General features: G+C 41.3%; 1 protein-coding gene across 1 annotated transcript in view; it reads left to right on the top strand.

The window, feature by feature from the left end:
* The window catches only part of LGR4 (leucine rich repeat containing G protein-coupled receptor 4), a 79,687-nt gene that overhangs the window by 36,913 nt on the left and 27,294 nt on the right, over window positions 1-15,480 (top strand). Inside the window, exons 3-4 of the mRNA XM_059825677.1 lie at window positions 13,467-13,538; window positions 15,138-15,209. Coding sequence (XP_059681660.1) covers window positions 13,467-13,538; window positions 15,138-15,209 — 144 coding nt within the window. The remainder of the gene's footprint in view (window positions 1-13,466; window positions 13,539-15,137; window positions 15,210-15,480) is intronic.

Genomic DNA, 15,480 nt, shown 5'->3' with positions numbered 1-15,480 from the left:
ATTGGAGGCCTGGGTAGGCTTGCTTGGCTCAGAATATATACTAGCCAGCATTCCCTGTGTGCTTTATAATATGGGCTGCTGTACGTCTGTGTGTTTGCTTAGACTATATTTGTAGTCCAGTTTTCTTCCAAATTCTCCATAGTCATACTGAACACCAAAAGTTGAAAAAACTAACAATTCTGTTTTCCCAGCTTCAGATGACTGTGGGAGACTTTATTTTTTCCCTATAAGTAATTAAGCAGTAAAACCTAACTGGTGGGTGTGCGTATTGTGTAACTTCCATAAACCCTGGGGTGTGTCAGGAGGTAAAGAGAAAAGGCAGAGCCTTCAGCCATCATCTATTGTGCTTATTGCGTAAGAGCCATTTGCTACATGTACCTCATTGTCACCCTAAATTCCACATTTCAGTTTGCAAAAAAACAGGCTAGTGTTAAGCTCAGAATTATATGTTAACACCCAGAAGGTTTAAATCATTCCTAGCGTGCTTGCTTGCGATGCTAAAGCAACTTCTGGGGAAAAAAAACCTAAACAAAACACCAAAACCCAACAACTTTATAGTAAAAATGATACTTGCCAAATGTTTGGACATATTTGAATCAATCATAATTCCTGAGTGCAATAGAAAAAAAAGGCAATTTTCATTTTATGTTCGACTTAACCTCCTACAGCTGCAGATGTAGGAGAATCTGCAGAAAGATTAAAAAGAAAGGCTGTCTCCAATTCAACAGCTATCACGAATGCAGAAAGACAGGAGAATGACAGTGAGAGCAGAGCCATTAGTGGGCAGTATCTATGTACAGTTCTTCTCAGGTGAAAACCATTACCCGAGACCTGTGAGTTAGTAAGGTTTTGCTTTGACTTTGAAGCCTGTTTGCAGAGGCTCTGGCCATGCTCTGCAGCAGTGAAATGAGGAAGGTTTTTGCCTTCTCTGTAAAGACCTGGTTATGGTCATCTGTGCATAAGTCAACTTCAGGTTCCCTTGCTTCAGCTCCTGTTCTTCCTAGAGGGAATATAATAGACTAAAGTAGATTCAAACAAAAGCAGCTTACCTTCTTATCAGAAATGACCAGCACCAGACATGATGTGTTGATGCTTCACTCTGCCTTTTTCTCTACGGGACAGGGTACAGAAAATTTTCGGTCTTTATTTTTGCTGGTTGTGGACAGAAGAAACCAAACTGTCATATTTCCCACTGTACAACCACAATTTTCCCTCTCCACTCTAAGGTGATTTTCAAACTTTCTTCCTGGCTTTTATTTGTAGTTGAACAGATCCAAATTCTGACTTCCAGGCACCAGCAAAGTTGCTTTTTCAGCACAGAAATCTGGGTGTGAGTCTCCATGCCAAAGAAAAAGAGACAGAGTTAAAGCAAAGTGGTGTGGAAATCTGTGCTAGAAGTGACTTTTCCATCTAGAACTTTTCCCGAGAATTACACACCTAAAGCACAAATCCCGTGAACTTAATGGGAATGCAGTAAGTATCCACACCACTGCGAACTCTAGTAGCTCTTCATCCAGGAGACAGCCCCAGACACCTTTCTCTTTATACCATGCTTTAGCTCTGCCCTTTGTCAAATGCTCCAGGAGACTAGCCCCTGACAGAGTTAGTTAATTAATATTGCAAAATAGTATCACGAATTTAATTGAATGTAAATGGGAGGCAATTAGATGTATTATGTAGGCAACTGAGTCTTACACAGTGCACGTATGGAGAATATGGGATTAAAAACTGCAGTAGGAGTCATTTAGAATGGGGGTTGTCATTTCCTTAATGCAATGAATTATTTGGTAGGTTGGAGGGACTTCAGAGGATCATTCTTCCAAATCCTAAAACAAACGCTAGCAAGTAAAAGTGAAAGAAGCGGTGTATCAGACTTGTAAAAGCTGGCTGCTCGATTAAAAGGTGCCTTCTATGTCACCAAAGGGGGAGTGACCTGGGTGCTTCAATGTATGCATCCTGTGCCATTTTTTAGATGTGCTGGGCTGTCTGAGACCCGCACAGGACTGGCAGGTCTGACGCAGATGGGAGACCAGTGGCCACCTGGAATGGCAGCTGGGGCCAGGTGGGAGAGGGCATCTGAAATGGCACTAAATGGCTGTGTTTAGGGAACTGACTCCCCTGCGAAGTATCAAATTTGCAGGTATAGTCTGAGGTTTTTCTACCTTTGAGATAGTGTCCAACCTGAGTGTTACTCACAGGTACAAGCAAAGGGATTCCAGCTTGTCTGTGGGCAGAATCCACCCATTGGGTTATGTGCTCCATGTGCCCCTCTTCACAGCCTCATCGTGCGTGTCACCGCATAGCACACTTATCATAGGTCTGTAGGATTCTTGCACTATTTATAAATGTTATAAAAATGCTCCATCTCTGTGTAACTGATACCCATCTGGAAGTAATTTGCAAATGATTGAAACGGCAATGGTCAGAGTCAGTGAGGAGCAGACCACCAAGGGTTTCGCCACAGCAGTTAATGAAGTGTATTCTCCAGAAAATGTTAATGTAAATATGCTGCAGCCCTGAACTTGATATAGAAACTGAAAATCCTTGAGGAACTTGGCCACAGTTTTCTTACCACACCTAAAAGTATTTATAGAAAGCCAGGAGAGGGAAATATAGTTAGATAATGCAGTGTTTTTAGAAAGCAGAAATGATTTTCCAGTGTGAATTTTTAACTAGAAGAGCCAGGCTGTGTTATGTTTTGATGCTTTTCTATGTGGTTGCAGTTCCTTCTAATATTTAAAGTTATCTAAAGTAGTCTGAAGGACTTTAATTATATGATTTCCATTCACTATATTGGTGAATGATCTGCTGGACTAATTAAAAAGGCACTCTGTCATCAAGGAAGGCAAATGAGAGTGATTTTTATTCTTGGCCAGTTTTCCAGTCTAGCTTCAGAAGTTCCAACCACTCGAAAAAAGCAAAAGTTTTCTCGACTTAATGACCTTTTAACCTTGTTTTGATTTCCACTTTTACCCCTTTAAATTGTTGTCGTCCTATTTGCGCTGATGGGTAAGGTTTAGATGTTAAGGTTTTGGCTGTCTGGCTGCGGGTCCATGGGAGAGCCGATAGGAAGGCAGAGGACAGCAAGCTGTCCTGCTGTCTGTCTGCAGGTTGCCTGCGACACAAGCACGTGGTTGTCCAAAGGGGAGCACTGGTCACCTCCCAACCAGACAGCCTCGGGGCAGGGCTCTGACCTTCTCCAGCAAGGGTTACGGAGGGTGCTCTCTGACTGTGAGGTTTTGAAGACCGTATCGTGCCCAGCAATACAGCAAGGAATATGATCACTCCTGAAGGCACCAAGAGACAGCACCTTGCTGTACCTTCCCGATGTATGCTGGTGCCGGGGTCTGTCGTGTTTCTGGGTTTTGTTCATATATGATATGAAACAGTCTCTCTTCTGTTACACTGCCCTCAGATATTTTTATTTTTATCCGTCAAGGGCAAACTTTATTAAGGTTTTTATTTAATAGCTGCTGAAAATGGTTAGGGAAATAAAGTGATAAAAGGAAGATCTAGATCAATAAAAGTTTTCTTGTTTCTGAAAGACGATGCTAATCTGCTTTTTGAGAGATGAATAAACAGCAAGCGAGAGACAGCACATGTGCGATGCAATTTTTCAGGAAAAGAAACAGTACAACTGAGAATTGGCTTGATTAATTATATCCATGCTGATTACAGCACTAAGAGATCTGCCTAAACATCTCAAACCCCTCCCCCTGCCAGAGCCTCTGATCGTGGCTTTTAATTGACAAAGTATATTTTAAGAACATAAGGATTAATTAAAATGTATACTGACAGTGAAAATGAGGTGTTTTTGCCATAAGGTTGTAATCAGGAAGTATCTGCAAGGGAAATGTCTAGAGTTATTTTTCCTCTTGACTGCAGCTGAAGATGACCACCTGGCTGAAATGTCACAGCTGCTTGCTTTTGTAGTATCTATTTCAGTGTGTAATTTAGAGGGTCCCCTTCCTTCTAATTTCTGCTTCAGCACCAAGCTGTATTATCCTTGGGGAGGGAGGGGGAGTGTCTGTCTTTTTTATTACTTTGGTTTTATGAATAAGGCATGTCTTGGAGTTCTGCCAAGGCCACCAAGGCTGAGCTGTTAGTTTGGGATGCAGTGTCTTTCCTCACCTGGCTGTGGAGCATTTGGCGGAAGGAGGTTTTTGTCCTTCAGTGCTAGGTCTTTTAAAATAGTATTTGCAAGGTAGTGTGCGAACATTGATGAGATGATGCAATTCCTCTCCCTTTCATAGACATGAGTAGCTGCAGCATTTGTAGTGGGAAGCTGGAGACAAAGGGTTTGTTTCGAGTAGAAAAGGTGAGGATGAATTTCCATGAGAAAAGTTGTCCTGATGCCTTGTGAGAGCCGGCATGTGGTTAACTGCGGCTGTGGTTAAACGTCCTCTTGTGAAACTAGCTGGTACGATTGGAGACATTACTGCCCCATATCTGTCCGTTCAGCCGCACCAGCAGAGACTGAGGAACAAGCCAAGAGCTCTCTTCAGCTGCTTTGTTATAACAGCAGCCAGTGTAGACGTCTTCTGTTGGTATTTCAAAAATAGCTGGATGACGTTGGGTTGGAAGCTGATGAGTGCTCTTCATCCGTCTGCCAGCTCTGAATATTTGAACAGCTGGAGGAGGTAATTTTCTCAGTTGCTCCAGCTTGAATTCCAAGAGGTAAAGTTCTAATGAAGAAAATGCAAGGTGTAGGTTTCACGTGTGGTAGCAAGTTAAGAGCCTAAGCTTTGACTTGACCAGCTAGCATACATTAGAAATGTTTGCTGCCTCGTGTGCACCGGAGCTTTAGAAAGTGCATCGGCGTGTTGCAACTTGCACCTTCAAATTCTAGTCAAGACAAACCTTTAGGCAAAGACTCCCAAGTAGAATTAACCACAGTCAGCTAAGATATTTTTAAACGTCACCTACTTGGTCTGCACTAGATGCTAAATGATGGTTAAAAACATGTTGGCCAACCTGCGTTTAATTAATGTTTTCTTATCTATGCGAGTCCTAAATCAGTTTGATTCTGGATGAGTTTCAATCCTGCTGATTCAAGAATAATATTTCTGTAGCTTAGAAGGTTCTTGCTGTGCTTAACAGTTGCATATTTTTCCTGTATGTGGGGACAGATTCTAGTAGGTTGAGTGAATTCCGTTGTTTTTAGAAGATGAGGAAGTTTCTTTCCAGTTTCTGTTTCTACATGTTAATTTCAAAAGTTGGCATGGCTGTGTATAAGGGTCCCGAGACTGGTTATTCTGCTACAAGTACATGTAGAGGAAAATGAAACTTTTTCCTTATCTGTTGTGTTCGAGTTTCAGCGTTTAGTGTTATTTTCACATGTGCACGCACACAGAAGCTGGCTTCGCTAAATGGCCTGGAGGCTGAACTTTGCGGTGTTACGCTTCAAGACCCGTCTTACGAGCCTGAATTTATTATGCTGCCTGAGCTGCCAGGTTGGGGCTGTCTGAATGTATAAACCAGATAAGAAACTTCTGGAGGCCGAGCGGTAGTGCAGGCTGGGTCTCTCCAGGTACAGTCTCCCAAACAATGCTTGTACCGTACAGTCCACCTCCTCTTTTCGGTTTCAGGAATTGGAGCATGAGACAAAAGACATGCGTGTGCAAGTGAGCAGGCAGCCAGTTCCAGGCTGAAGCCTCAAGAAGAGTCACAAAAGCCTTAGATATTCAGACAGAAAAGCAGAAAAAACAAATCCTATATGTTGGAGGTAAATGCGTTATCCCTGTACTCTAAGAAAGTAATTGGCTGGTCTGAGTGCATTCTGTCATCGTAGTCATAAATCATGACATCATATCATTCTGTCATCCTGGTGTAGAAGAACCTGTAACCATGTAAAGTTCTTTTCCTGCCCTTCTTATATAAAAGTAAAATTCTAGATGATTTGGATAAAACATTTGCTTTTTTTTTTCCAGCTGGGGGAAAGTTAACAGTTGACCTGAATCTGAAACAAAGAATCGTGTTGAAAATTGCTCCCGTTTCTCTAAGGTCATTCATTGTGGAGGTGTCTACAAAACCTGGCTCTTGTATTTACCCAGTATGTATCTGAAGTGGTTAGAAAACTGGTAACAGAGGTTTAATTGCCAAATATATGTAGATCTAAGCCACTTCCACGTTTTGCAGCATCACTTGCTAGATGCATGGTCATTCAAAAGATCCCTTGCCTAGAAAGCCAATAAATGCCAGGGCAAGAGACAGGCTGTATGGACAGATTGAAGCAACTTTGAGGATTTACTATCTCAACAGTCATTTTTTTCACCCTCTCTTGTCTAACCATCAATATATTTCATGATCGTGGAAACCTTCTGAGCATCCAAATAACATTACCTGCTAAAAGCACAAATCTGTAGTTGATTCTATTGTTGCATCCTAGTTGATCAAAACCAAGCTTGGTTACTTTCACCTCTGTGTCTCTGCTTTACAGACTAAGTGAGTGAAATATATTTATAGCTAGGAAGGAATGTGTTGATGCTGGAAGAGCTCCTGTCCGTTCAGCGTAGCAGCCCATCTGCTGATCCGCACGGGCAGCGGAGAGCCTGTCTCCCTCGCGTGCTGCTCTCTGCGCTGGCCCGTGATGAAGTCGGTATCAAATCCACAGATCCCTCTTGAGTGTCGGAGTCCTCTGAACTGGAGCTGTCAACCACAAATCCCCCTTCTGCTTTCTCAGCAGCCGGCCCACCACTATGGAAGTCATTCCCGTAGCACAGCTATGTGCCCCCAGTCTCTCAGCATCCCCAGTGAAAAGGCAAAGTTAGTATTAGACATGGCTTTTTGAGGGGAGAGGAGGAAGAAATGAAATCCTGAAAACCACCAACCTCCCCCGTACTCTGCCACTGAAGTATTTAATTTTGGGCATCACAGTGAGGAACACGGAATATTTGTCTCGCGTAGCTCCTTCTCGAGTAAACACAATGGCGTCTGTAATGATTGCTATTTGTGCAGTGGAATTTAGAGGGAAATAGAAATCCAGAGTGGCAGAACCTGGATCAGCATATGCAGACTCACCTGAGCGCCTAGAGATAGACCCTTCCCTTGATGGCTACCTGGCCTATGGTAGAGCAAAGGGAAGTTATCGCAACGCAGTGCAAGATGTGCAAAGGCAATTAGGGAGAAGGCGGCACATTTTATAAAATGTGTTCTGCTTTCTGCTTTGGAGTTAAGAAGAATCAAAGTTGTATACTGCAAGTTGTATACTTGTCACCACTGCTGTAGACTAGTTGTTACCAATTTTCAAGAGGACGTGATATTGTTGCTTATTTTTAAAACATGTCTGTGTTAGAAAATTTGTGCAAACGTCTGTTTTTTCTGGGACTACAAAGACAGCTTGCTTCAACAGCTCATGTTGTATAATAATTGTTTTAGGTTACATGTTTCCTTCAGTGCATATGTATTGTAGCCTGTGGGCTCTACTTCAAGGAGGTCTTGCCCCAGTACAGGTACTGCTTGCAAATTGAATGATAGAGCATATTTTGCATGGATGGGAATGCTTGCTTTCTTCAAATCCATGACAGTTTATTTTCCTGTTAACAAGAAGAAAATGTAATTATAAATATTCTTCAATAGTCCATGAAAAGCAATATCACAGAGCCATATTTTGTCTTGCAGTGGGTGCTGGTGACTCTTGCTGACAGTTTAACAGTAGAACTTATGGACAGGCTTTACACTTCTTTTAATTAATCGGTTTAGTTTACTTGGACGTTTTAAATTTTTAGACCAGGAATGCATTTTGAAAACAAGCTATTACTGTGAAGTTCAGGATAACTTTGAGAAAGCTGTAAATGCTAGAAAGAGAAGGCTCAGGGTGAGAAGTGCCTACTCAGCTGGTTGGAGTTGGTGCAGTTTCAGTGCTGGTTGTAGTTACAGGCTTCCTTTTTCAATCCTGGTGTGTCTTGGCTTACATACTCACGATTTTATAAATAGCGGTTGAGGTTGTATAATACTGAAACTACTGCAAGAAAAGGAGAAGGGAACAAATGCCTTTTCCATTAGCAGCAGCAGAATAAAGTATCCATTTAGTTATGCTAAATTGGCGTGGAAGAATTGGGAGTAATCTGTAGGTTATTGATTGGCTTCACAGCCGTGCAGCAGGCTGCAGCTGACAAAAGTCCCAAAGGGGCTGTTTGCTAATCAGATAAGCAAAGCGAAGTTTAGTCCGGTGATATAGCCCGTCCCCTTCTGCAGCTGCCCAGCTTGGGTAGGAGCTGCCTGCATAGGCGTGTGCCCTCGCCAGGCAGGGGATCTCTGCACGGGGGAAGCAGCGAGCCCCCGGTATTTTCCTGCAAACGGCTGTACCTCTTGTGTAAAGCTTGAAACGTTGATGAATAAATTGTAGCACACAACTGTGCATGATCTGTTAAGAAAACTGAATTCTGTTCCAAAGTGGCTGCTCTTCTGGAATAAGTGGAACCCGAAGCTCTTTTCTTAAGTTGGAGAAAATTTAATCCCTGATACCTAGCAAGCGTGTCTATAAGGCATTTTCAAAGGTTACTTCTGTTGCCGGAGAACATGAAGTAAAATTCAAGTTTGTGTGTGAAGCACAAAGAACCCTGAAAAAGTTGATGTTAGGGACAGGCAGGTAAGGGTGGCAGAACAGTTTGATGTAAGACAGCAAAAAAGTAAAGAAATGGCAAAAGCATGAATGGGGAAGCAATGGAATATTTTCCAAAGGGATGAAAATAGGTAGGTAAAAGTTGGAGAGCCAAAAGGAGATGTTGTGTGGGCAGACAGCCAGTGGTGGATGGTTTGAAGGCGATGGTGGAATGTTCAGCCTTGACTACGTCTTGGGTCTTACCAGAAAGCAGCTAATGTAGAAATAAAAATAATGTATCAGGTGATTTATTATGACATGTCAGGATTGCGGTCTGTGTCAGTATTTGAATTTTCAGCAAGGAAATGAGATTACAGTTGATCCATGGAAGAAGTAGCCAATGTATTGTTATCAGAGACAAGATGGACAGATAAGGTTAGGAGGATTGTGGAATACCACCAAAGGAGACAAAAAAACCACAGCAAAATCACTTTGTATCTGTGCACGAGATCTTCAGAAGGACAGAAGGAGACCTAATTCTTTGCTCAAGTAACCTGAGGTTCACCACCATCTGGGATGCAAGGCAAGTAGAGAGGTTTCCAAGAAGTTTGTATTGCATCCTGTCAAAATGAGAGTGATGGTTTTAATTGTTACGGACAAAAATGTATCCCTGGGACATCCTCCCTGATATTGGAGTGACACCAGTGATTAACTTGTCTTGGTTAACATGCAACCGGGTTGCCAGACTCATAATTGCAGAAGTTTTAATTTCCCAAAAGAGAGAAAACAGTCTTGGCTGCTTTCAGAAGAGTGAGTGCAAGAAGCTGTGCTTGCTGTGTACTCTGGGAATGAGATACTGTGGAAGATTATTCCCTGGCCAGATTGTATCCTGATTTCTGTAATAACAACAAGGTGCCCTCTACATCTGGAGATTACTTACTGTGTCACTTGAAATAATGATTAGAGGGTACTGCTCACCTATATATGACGGGATAGCAGAAGTATCTTGTCCTCCTCTATTATCCTGCTATGCCGAAATTGATTTTGTCTACTGGAATTTGTCCAAATTTGCAGAAATCTTATCCCATTGAAACACTCAGTTTTTACTATTTTCTTTTACAGTAAAAATAGAGGACTACAATTTTCAATACCAAGCAATTACAAGGAGGTTACCAACCTAGAAGATAGATACTAACGTGATCACACATTACAACTGTGATTCCACTGCAGAAGCCTTCAAGGTGAAATTCCGGTGGGCTAATTCAGGATACCTGCAGTCTTGGGCAGAGTTCCCAAAAAATGGGAGTCGCGATCGAGTTGGAAAACTCTTGGTCAGTGTGATACACATTTACAACCCGCTTCAGATGATGTCTGCTGCTCCGTCTGTGTACCTTGAGAAGTAAAAGACAGCAAATTATGTTTCTGTGGCCTATAGCATAGCAGGGCACTTCACAATCGTCTATTAAATTAAGTCTTTACTGTCTTTGTGGATGAATCTCTTTTTACAGTCCTCTGCCTTTTGAAAAAAGAGCTCTAACTAATGGTGATGTGCCTTGACTCAGTAGCTATAGATGGACTTTCAGATCAGGTCTCTGAGACTTTCCACTCAAAGTGAAGGGAAGGATGGGTACTCAGCTCTCGATAGCGTAAATGTAGGGCTGCCTTCAGGTAGCTTCGTAGCAGCGTGGAGTTGTCCCACCGTGGGCTGGTCCCAGGCAGGTTAGTGAGCCTTGTTGCAAGGAGATGAAGCTTCCTTCCTTTCTGTTGTGCTGGAGCTTGGGACTTGGTAAAGCTGTGATTTTCCTTAGCTCATTTACCGTGTGTGTGAGAGAGACAGAACGAGAGAAACCGAGGTGCTTTTGAAATATTTAGTAGTTTTAAACATCATATTTGAAACTCTGAACGTGGCTGGTTTTGAGACATGCTGAAAGGGGGTAACGTGGAAAACCTGACTGGAGGATTTCAGTGACGTCTTAATTTATATGCTGTACGTGTGCGATATTATATGCTGTTAATTTTTCGTTTCTGTCTTTAAAACAAACCTGGCTATGTACAGAGAAATCTTGCCATCCTTCGAGCTGCTGCGTGCTGCAGCAGAGGGAAGCGTGTCGAGAGCGGCGTATGACACCTTGGTCTTTGCCTGCTGGAGAGCTGCAGTTGAAATCTCCTAACGAGCAGCCACGCTCCCCTCCCCACGGCTAGGACGTGAATGATAAATGTATATTTGGCAAACTGATTAGTAAAGCCTTTGCACACTTGGCTAGTTGTATCCTGTTTCCTGGAAGGTTGCCAGATGGAGGAGAAACGGAAATGTAATGGATTGCAGGTTGTTTTTTTTCTGTTGGTTGGTTGCAAAAAGGCTGGATACACAGGAGTTGCCTTGAGGCAGGCGAAGTTTTGCTATTTGAAGTCACGCAAGCCTTGCTCTGGCTCAGCTGTATTTTGTTTCCAGTGCTCTGTAGGTTGTGTTAGTGACACTCAGTGAGATTGGGGGAAGCTATTCAACTGGATTTAGTTTAGCTTCTTTAAAACAAATCCTAATCCCCAGCCTCTTTGGGAGGAGGGAGAAGTTAGAGCGGATGCCTGACCAGCCGCACACCAGCCCGTTTAACGGGGAACCTCGGCAGAGCTGCAGCCGGGGCTGCCTGACGCACGTTTACCAGGGCTGCCGCTTCCTGAAGCGTGTGGTGGGTGATCAACATCAACTGGTAGTGTTGGAGTGCCAAAGTAATTCGGTGCTATAGTCTCAGTTAAATTTCGCTTGATTTAAGGATTTCTATTCGATGTTTTGAACACTTCTTAAAATCAACATGTGTTTTGCAGATCACTGGCTTTCTGATGTAGAGACCCAGCATGTTTCATCAATATTTCTTTCTGTTTACAGTGAACTTCTTAGGAAACAGTTAAAAAGAAAGCCATGAAATATTGCAAAGGTCCCTCCACGTCCCCCCAGATAAAGTTAATACAGTCGCTTTGGGCAGCTACTGACAACAAAATGAATTTTAGGGGAGCGTTTAGTTGCCATCTGGAATTTTTCATTCATGTTAAAAATTCAAAGTATTTGAAAAATCATGTCACAGCTTCGAAATCCTGAGGTTGTTTGCAGACTAGAGATATCAAGAGTAAGTATACATTGATTACTTTTTTATTTTTCTTCTGGTTTCAGAGCTGTTTGGTTATACACAAGCCTTGCAGACAAACTTTTCTCAGCAGTCAGGAGATTGATTTTTTTTTTTTTTTTTTTTTTAAAAGACAGAAGAAGTTGAGATTTAAGCATGCTTGTAATGATGTCAGAGCCATAGCTATGGCGATTGGGGTGTGCGTGAGAAGAAAAGGACTAAATTCCAAGGTCTACTTTAACAAACGATAGTAACAGAGTTTTCTAAAATCGAGTAGCATCTGCTGCTGCTGTCGCATCCTGTTCATGAGAAGCTGTCCTTTTCTCCCTTGGTTTATAAAGAAAACCATCTACCTTTGACAAATGGATTTGATAAACATAACTAGCATCCTCTCTATCAGGCAGCATTTTATTAAGTCATTAATTCTGTTGCAGATTTATGTAGGCATCAAATGCTTTGGGTAATCTCTTTAATGTAGTTAGAAATAGAGACTAAGATAAAAACGTAGTAACGTTGCTGTGTTCTGGCAAGCTGATACTATAGGTGATGCTCTTGTTATTTCCTTCATTTGCCTCTTTGAAATAGTATTTTCCCTTTAGTGTGGCTGGCTTGCTTCACAGTGCCCTGTAATAGCAGAGGTGGGTTTTGATAGTCTGTAACCTTTGTTAAAGCACATTGAGTGTTTTTTAATTATTAACACTTACTACCTTGTATGTAGTATTTCCGCCGGATGATTTCATTGTACAGCCTTCTCCAACACTGCTTTTGCTTAGCTAGGATATGAGACCAAGTCTGAAAGCAAATACTTTGGCTGAAATAACGGCATCTTTTGGCAGCTATGGGTTACCAGGTGTTCTGCATTATTGTCTTTTACCCTTAGTAAAATACCTCGTGTCACAACTATTAGCAGCTCAACAAAGGTTGGACCACACAGGGTCTGCTGGTCAGGACAGAGGTAAAAAGGTTGAAGAAAAAAAGGAGTGGGGGAAGGGGGAATGAGCTATTTGAAAGCAGCAGTTTTGGCTGCTGTTTCTGCTTTCCTGCTTTGTCTTCTGCAGTGTCTCCTGTATTTATTACTTTTAATATCGTGGTGGTTTTCCCAATTTACTTTGTGTTAGTATCTAGCAGTCCAAGTTTGAAAGCAGCCACATCTTGAGAGAGAGTGAGTACAGCTGAGAATCCTGTTCCCTTTCTCCCTCCCCCAAAACAGTTTTCTTTTCTGAGAAGTTTGTCCAAATAGCTGACGGAAAAGATGAAAGATTACCAGGATTAGGTCTTGGTAATGTCAGCAGGCATCCTGTCAATTGTCAGCACCACCGCCTGCTTGCAAATATCGTCCTCACATTTGGGATTCTCATAGAAACTTTTCCCTGCCTCGTACTTGCATCTTGCTATTTTTACTTAACTGCATAGTTTCTTTAGAAACTGCTGTGTAAATTAAAAACACATGGATACCAGAGCATGTGTTTCAGCAGAGCAATGCCGAAAGCCACAGGATCACGTTAATAGCTGGTAAATGCACTTCTCAAACCTAGTACCGTAAGAAGATTCTTTAGTGTTCTGGGGTGTGTTTTTTCTAGCATGTTTGCAGAAGTATATCCACGAGGCTGAGTAATGCATTCTTGTCGTTAAAAATGTGCGATGACTGAAATAACTGCAACTTGGAAGATCGTGAATATGGCATAATTGGATGCAAAATGCATAACTGCTTGCAAGATTTGATGTGTTGGTGATTTTTCGTTGTTAGATGATTTGTAGAAGTACTGTATTTTGTGGCTGAAATTATTATTGCAATTTTTTTCCAGGCGACTGGCTGGCAATGACCTTTCTTTTATCCATCCGAAGGCCTTGTCTGGGTTGAAAGAACTCAAAGTTCTGTAAGTAATGGGGTTTTAGAGCTTCATAGCTAGCTGTGCGCTTTGTTAGTGCGCAGCCAGCCTGTTTACTGGTAGGCTGGATTAAATTTTTTTTCCCTTCCTCTGCTGTGCCCCCCCACCCCCCCAAATTAGAGGTCTCCTATATTTTTTTTTTAATAAAGCCTTCTGTAAGTGGTGATGATGAGCAGCAGTGAATTTGACTAAACTGTAATTACTTCATGTAATTAGAACACTTGCTTCTGAAGTGTATCTTGTAGCAAAAGAAGGAAAAATTCTGAAAAGGACATGTAAAGCCTTTTGTTGTTCTCCACCCCCTCAGCTTATTCCATCAGGTGTCCTGACATTATCAGGTAGTACTAGTACTTACAGAGATTTAAAACACTGTTTGACCTTTGAATAGTGCCCTACCGGTAAAATAAATGATTTCCACAGTTCGATGCTTCTTTAGGTGAAAATGACTTTCTATTAGAAAAAAAGTTTTAATAAAAAAAAAGCTAGAATTGTATGTCCTGTTTCCCATACCCTGTTTTCCTTTCTGAGGTAAGAATATTCATTTCAACTGTTTTCCCATAGCTAAGGATAAAAAGAGCTTTCTGTTGTTTGGGGTTTCAAAAACCAGAAATTGTAGCATTTATGCTGATGTAACTATTTCCAGTTGCTAGTAGGGTGATAGGTAGTTAATTGAACAGGTATTTAAAAAAACTAGTGGAAAAGCACCCTGACATTGTAAAGAAAGAAGCATAAACAAATAGCATAAGCAGGGTACAGATGAGGAAACCGCCCATCTGCAATACTACTGACTGTTTTGTAAATTGAATGCAGTGTGTCAAGGCTCCTGAAGGTATCTCCATCAGGATACTCAACGCTGGAGGTGCCTGAAATTGTAGTAGTTCTTGAAAATTTTCAGAATTGGGTATTAATTAACAGTTAACTTACTTGTCCACTTGCATTTTACCCCAGTATGCACCAAAACCTAATAATATTTCATAATGCGTGAGATCTCCGTTACTTACATTCTCTTCATAAAAGAACTCATCACGCAATAATAAGTTGTCCCATAAGAGAAGTTCTTAAAAAAAACCCAGTATAACTTAATTAATCTTGGCTCTAGTTTCATTCTGTGTCTTTTTCATGTTATGCCCAGAGGTGCTTTGTTGTGAACACACTTTGTAAATTAGATTGTTAATGCATTGTGTATTGATGCGGCTTTAAGAAAAATTAGAGGTTTGTGTATTTTATAGCATGTATAGGATAATTTCACAAGAAAATAATAAAATATCATTCATTGTAGCAAATTTGTACTAGTGTGAGGTTGTTCAACCTCTTCAGTGAGTTCCCAGGGGAATTTCAGTGTATTATGTCAGAGGCTCGTTCTCTGCAAATTAATGCAGTTAATTAATGAGTTGTAAATAAAACTGAAATACGCCATTTTCTTGTTTCGTTGTTGCCTTTGGGTATCTGGTCTTGATAATTCTATGTGCTTTTATGTAAACTAGAAATTTGTGAAACCGTAGCAGGACCATGGCCTCTTCTGTCATCTCTACTGTTGATAAAGATGATTGTCAAATTCTACTTTACTAACACAGTGGATTTTTACAGAACCCTACAGAACAATCAGCTGAAGACTATACCTAATGAGGCCATCAGAGGATTAAGCGGTTTACAGTCCTTGTAAGTTTGTTTTTTTTTTTTTAATTTTACTTTTGTTCTTGCATCGTTCTCCAAGTTCTACTTTCAGTTACTTTATGGACGTTTGCTTCATTCTATAGAGTTTTGAAGCATAATCATGTATGTGTAATAATGTACCTGGACTTTCTGATACTGCAATTTCAACTGGAGCAAAGTTCCCCAAGTACAGTTCATCAGGAATTTTATTCGTCAGCTTTGGTGGGGTGACCCAAATCCAAATTCTTTCAAAACCTGAACCCAGGTACAAGATGGC

Source organism: Gavia stellata, chromosome 17 (genome assembly GCF_030936135.1).
Source record: "Gavia stellata isolate bGavSte3 chromosome 17, bGavSte3.hap2, whole genome shotgun sequence".
Classification (NCBI taxonomy): Eukaryota; Metazoa; Chordata; class Aves; order Gaviiformes; family Gaviidae; genus Gavia; species Gavia stellata.
The sequence above is the reverse complement of the archived record's forward strand: the minus strand, read 5'-3'. Positions and strand labels throughout refer to the sequence as shown.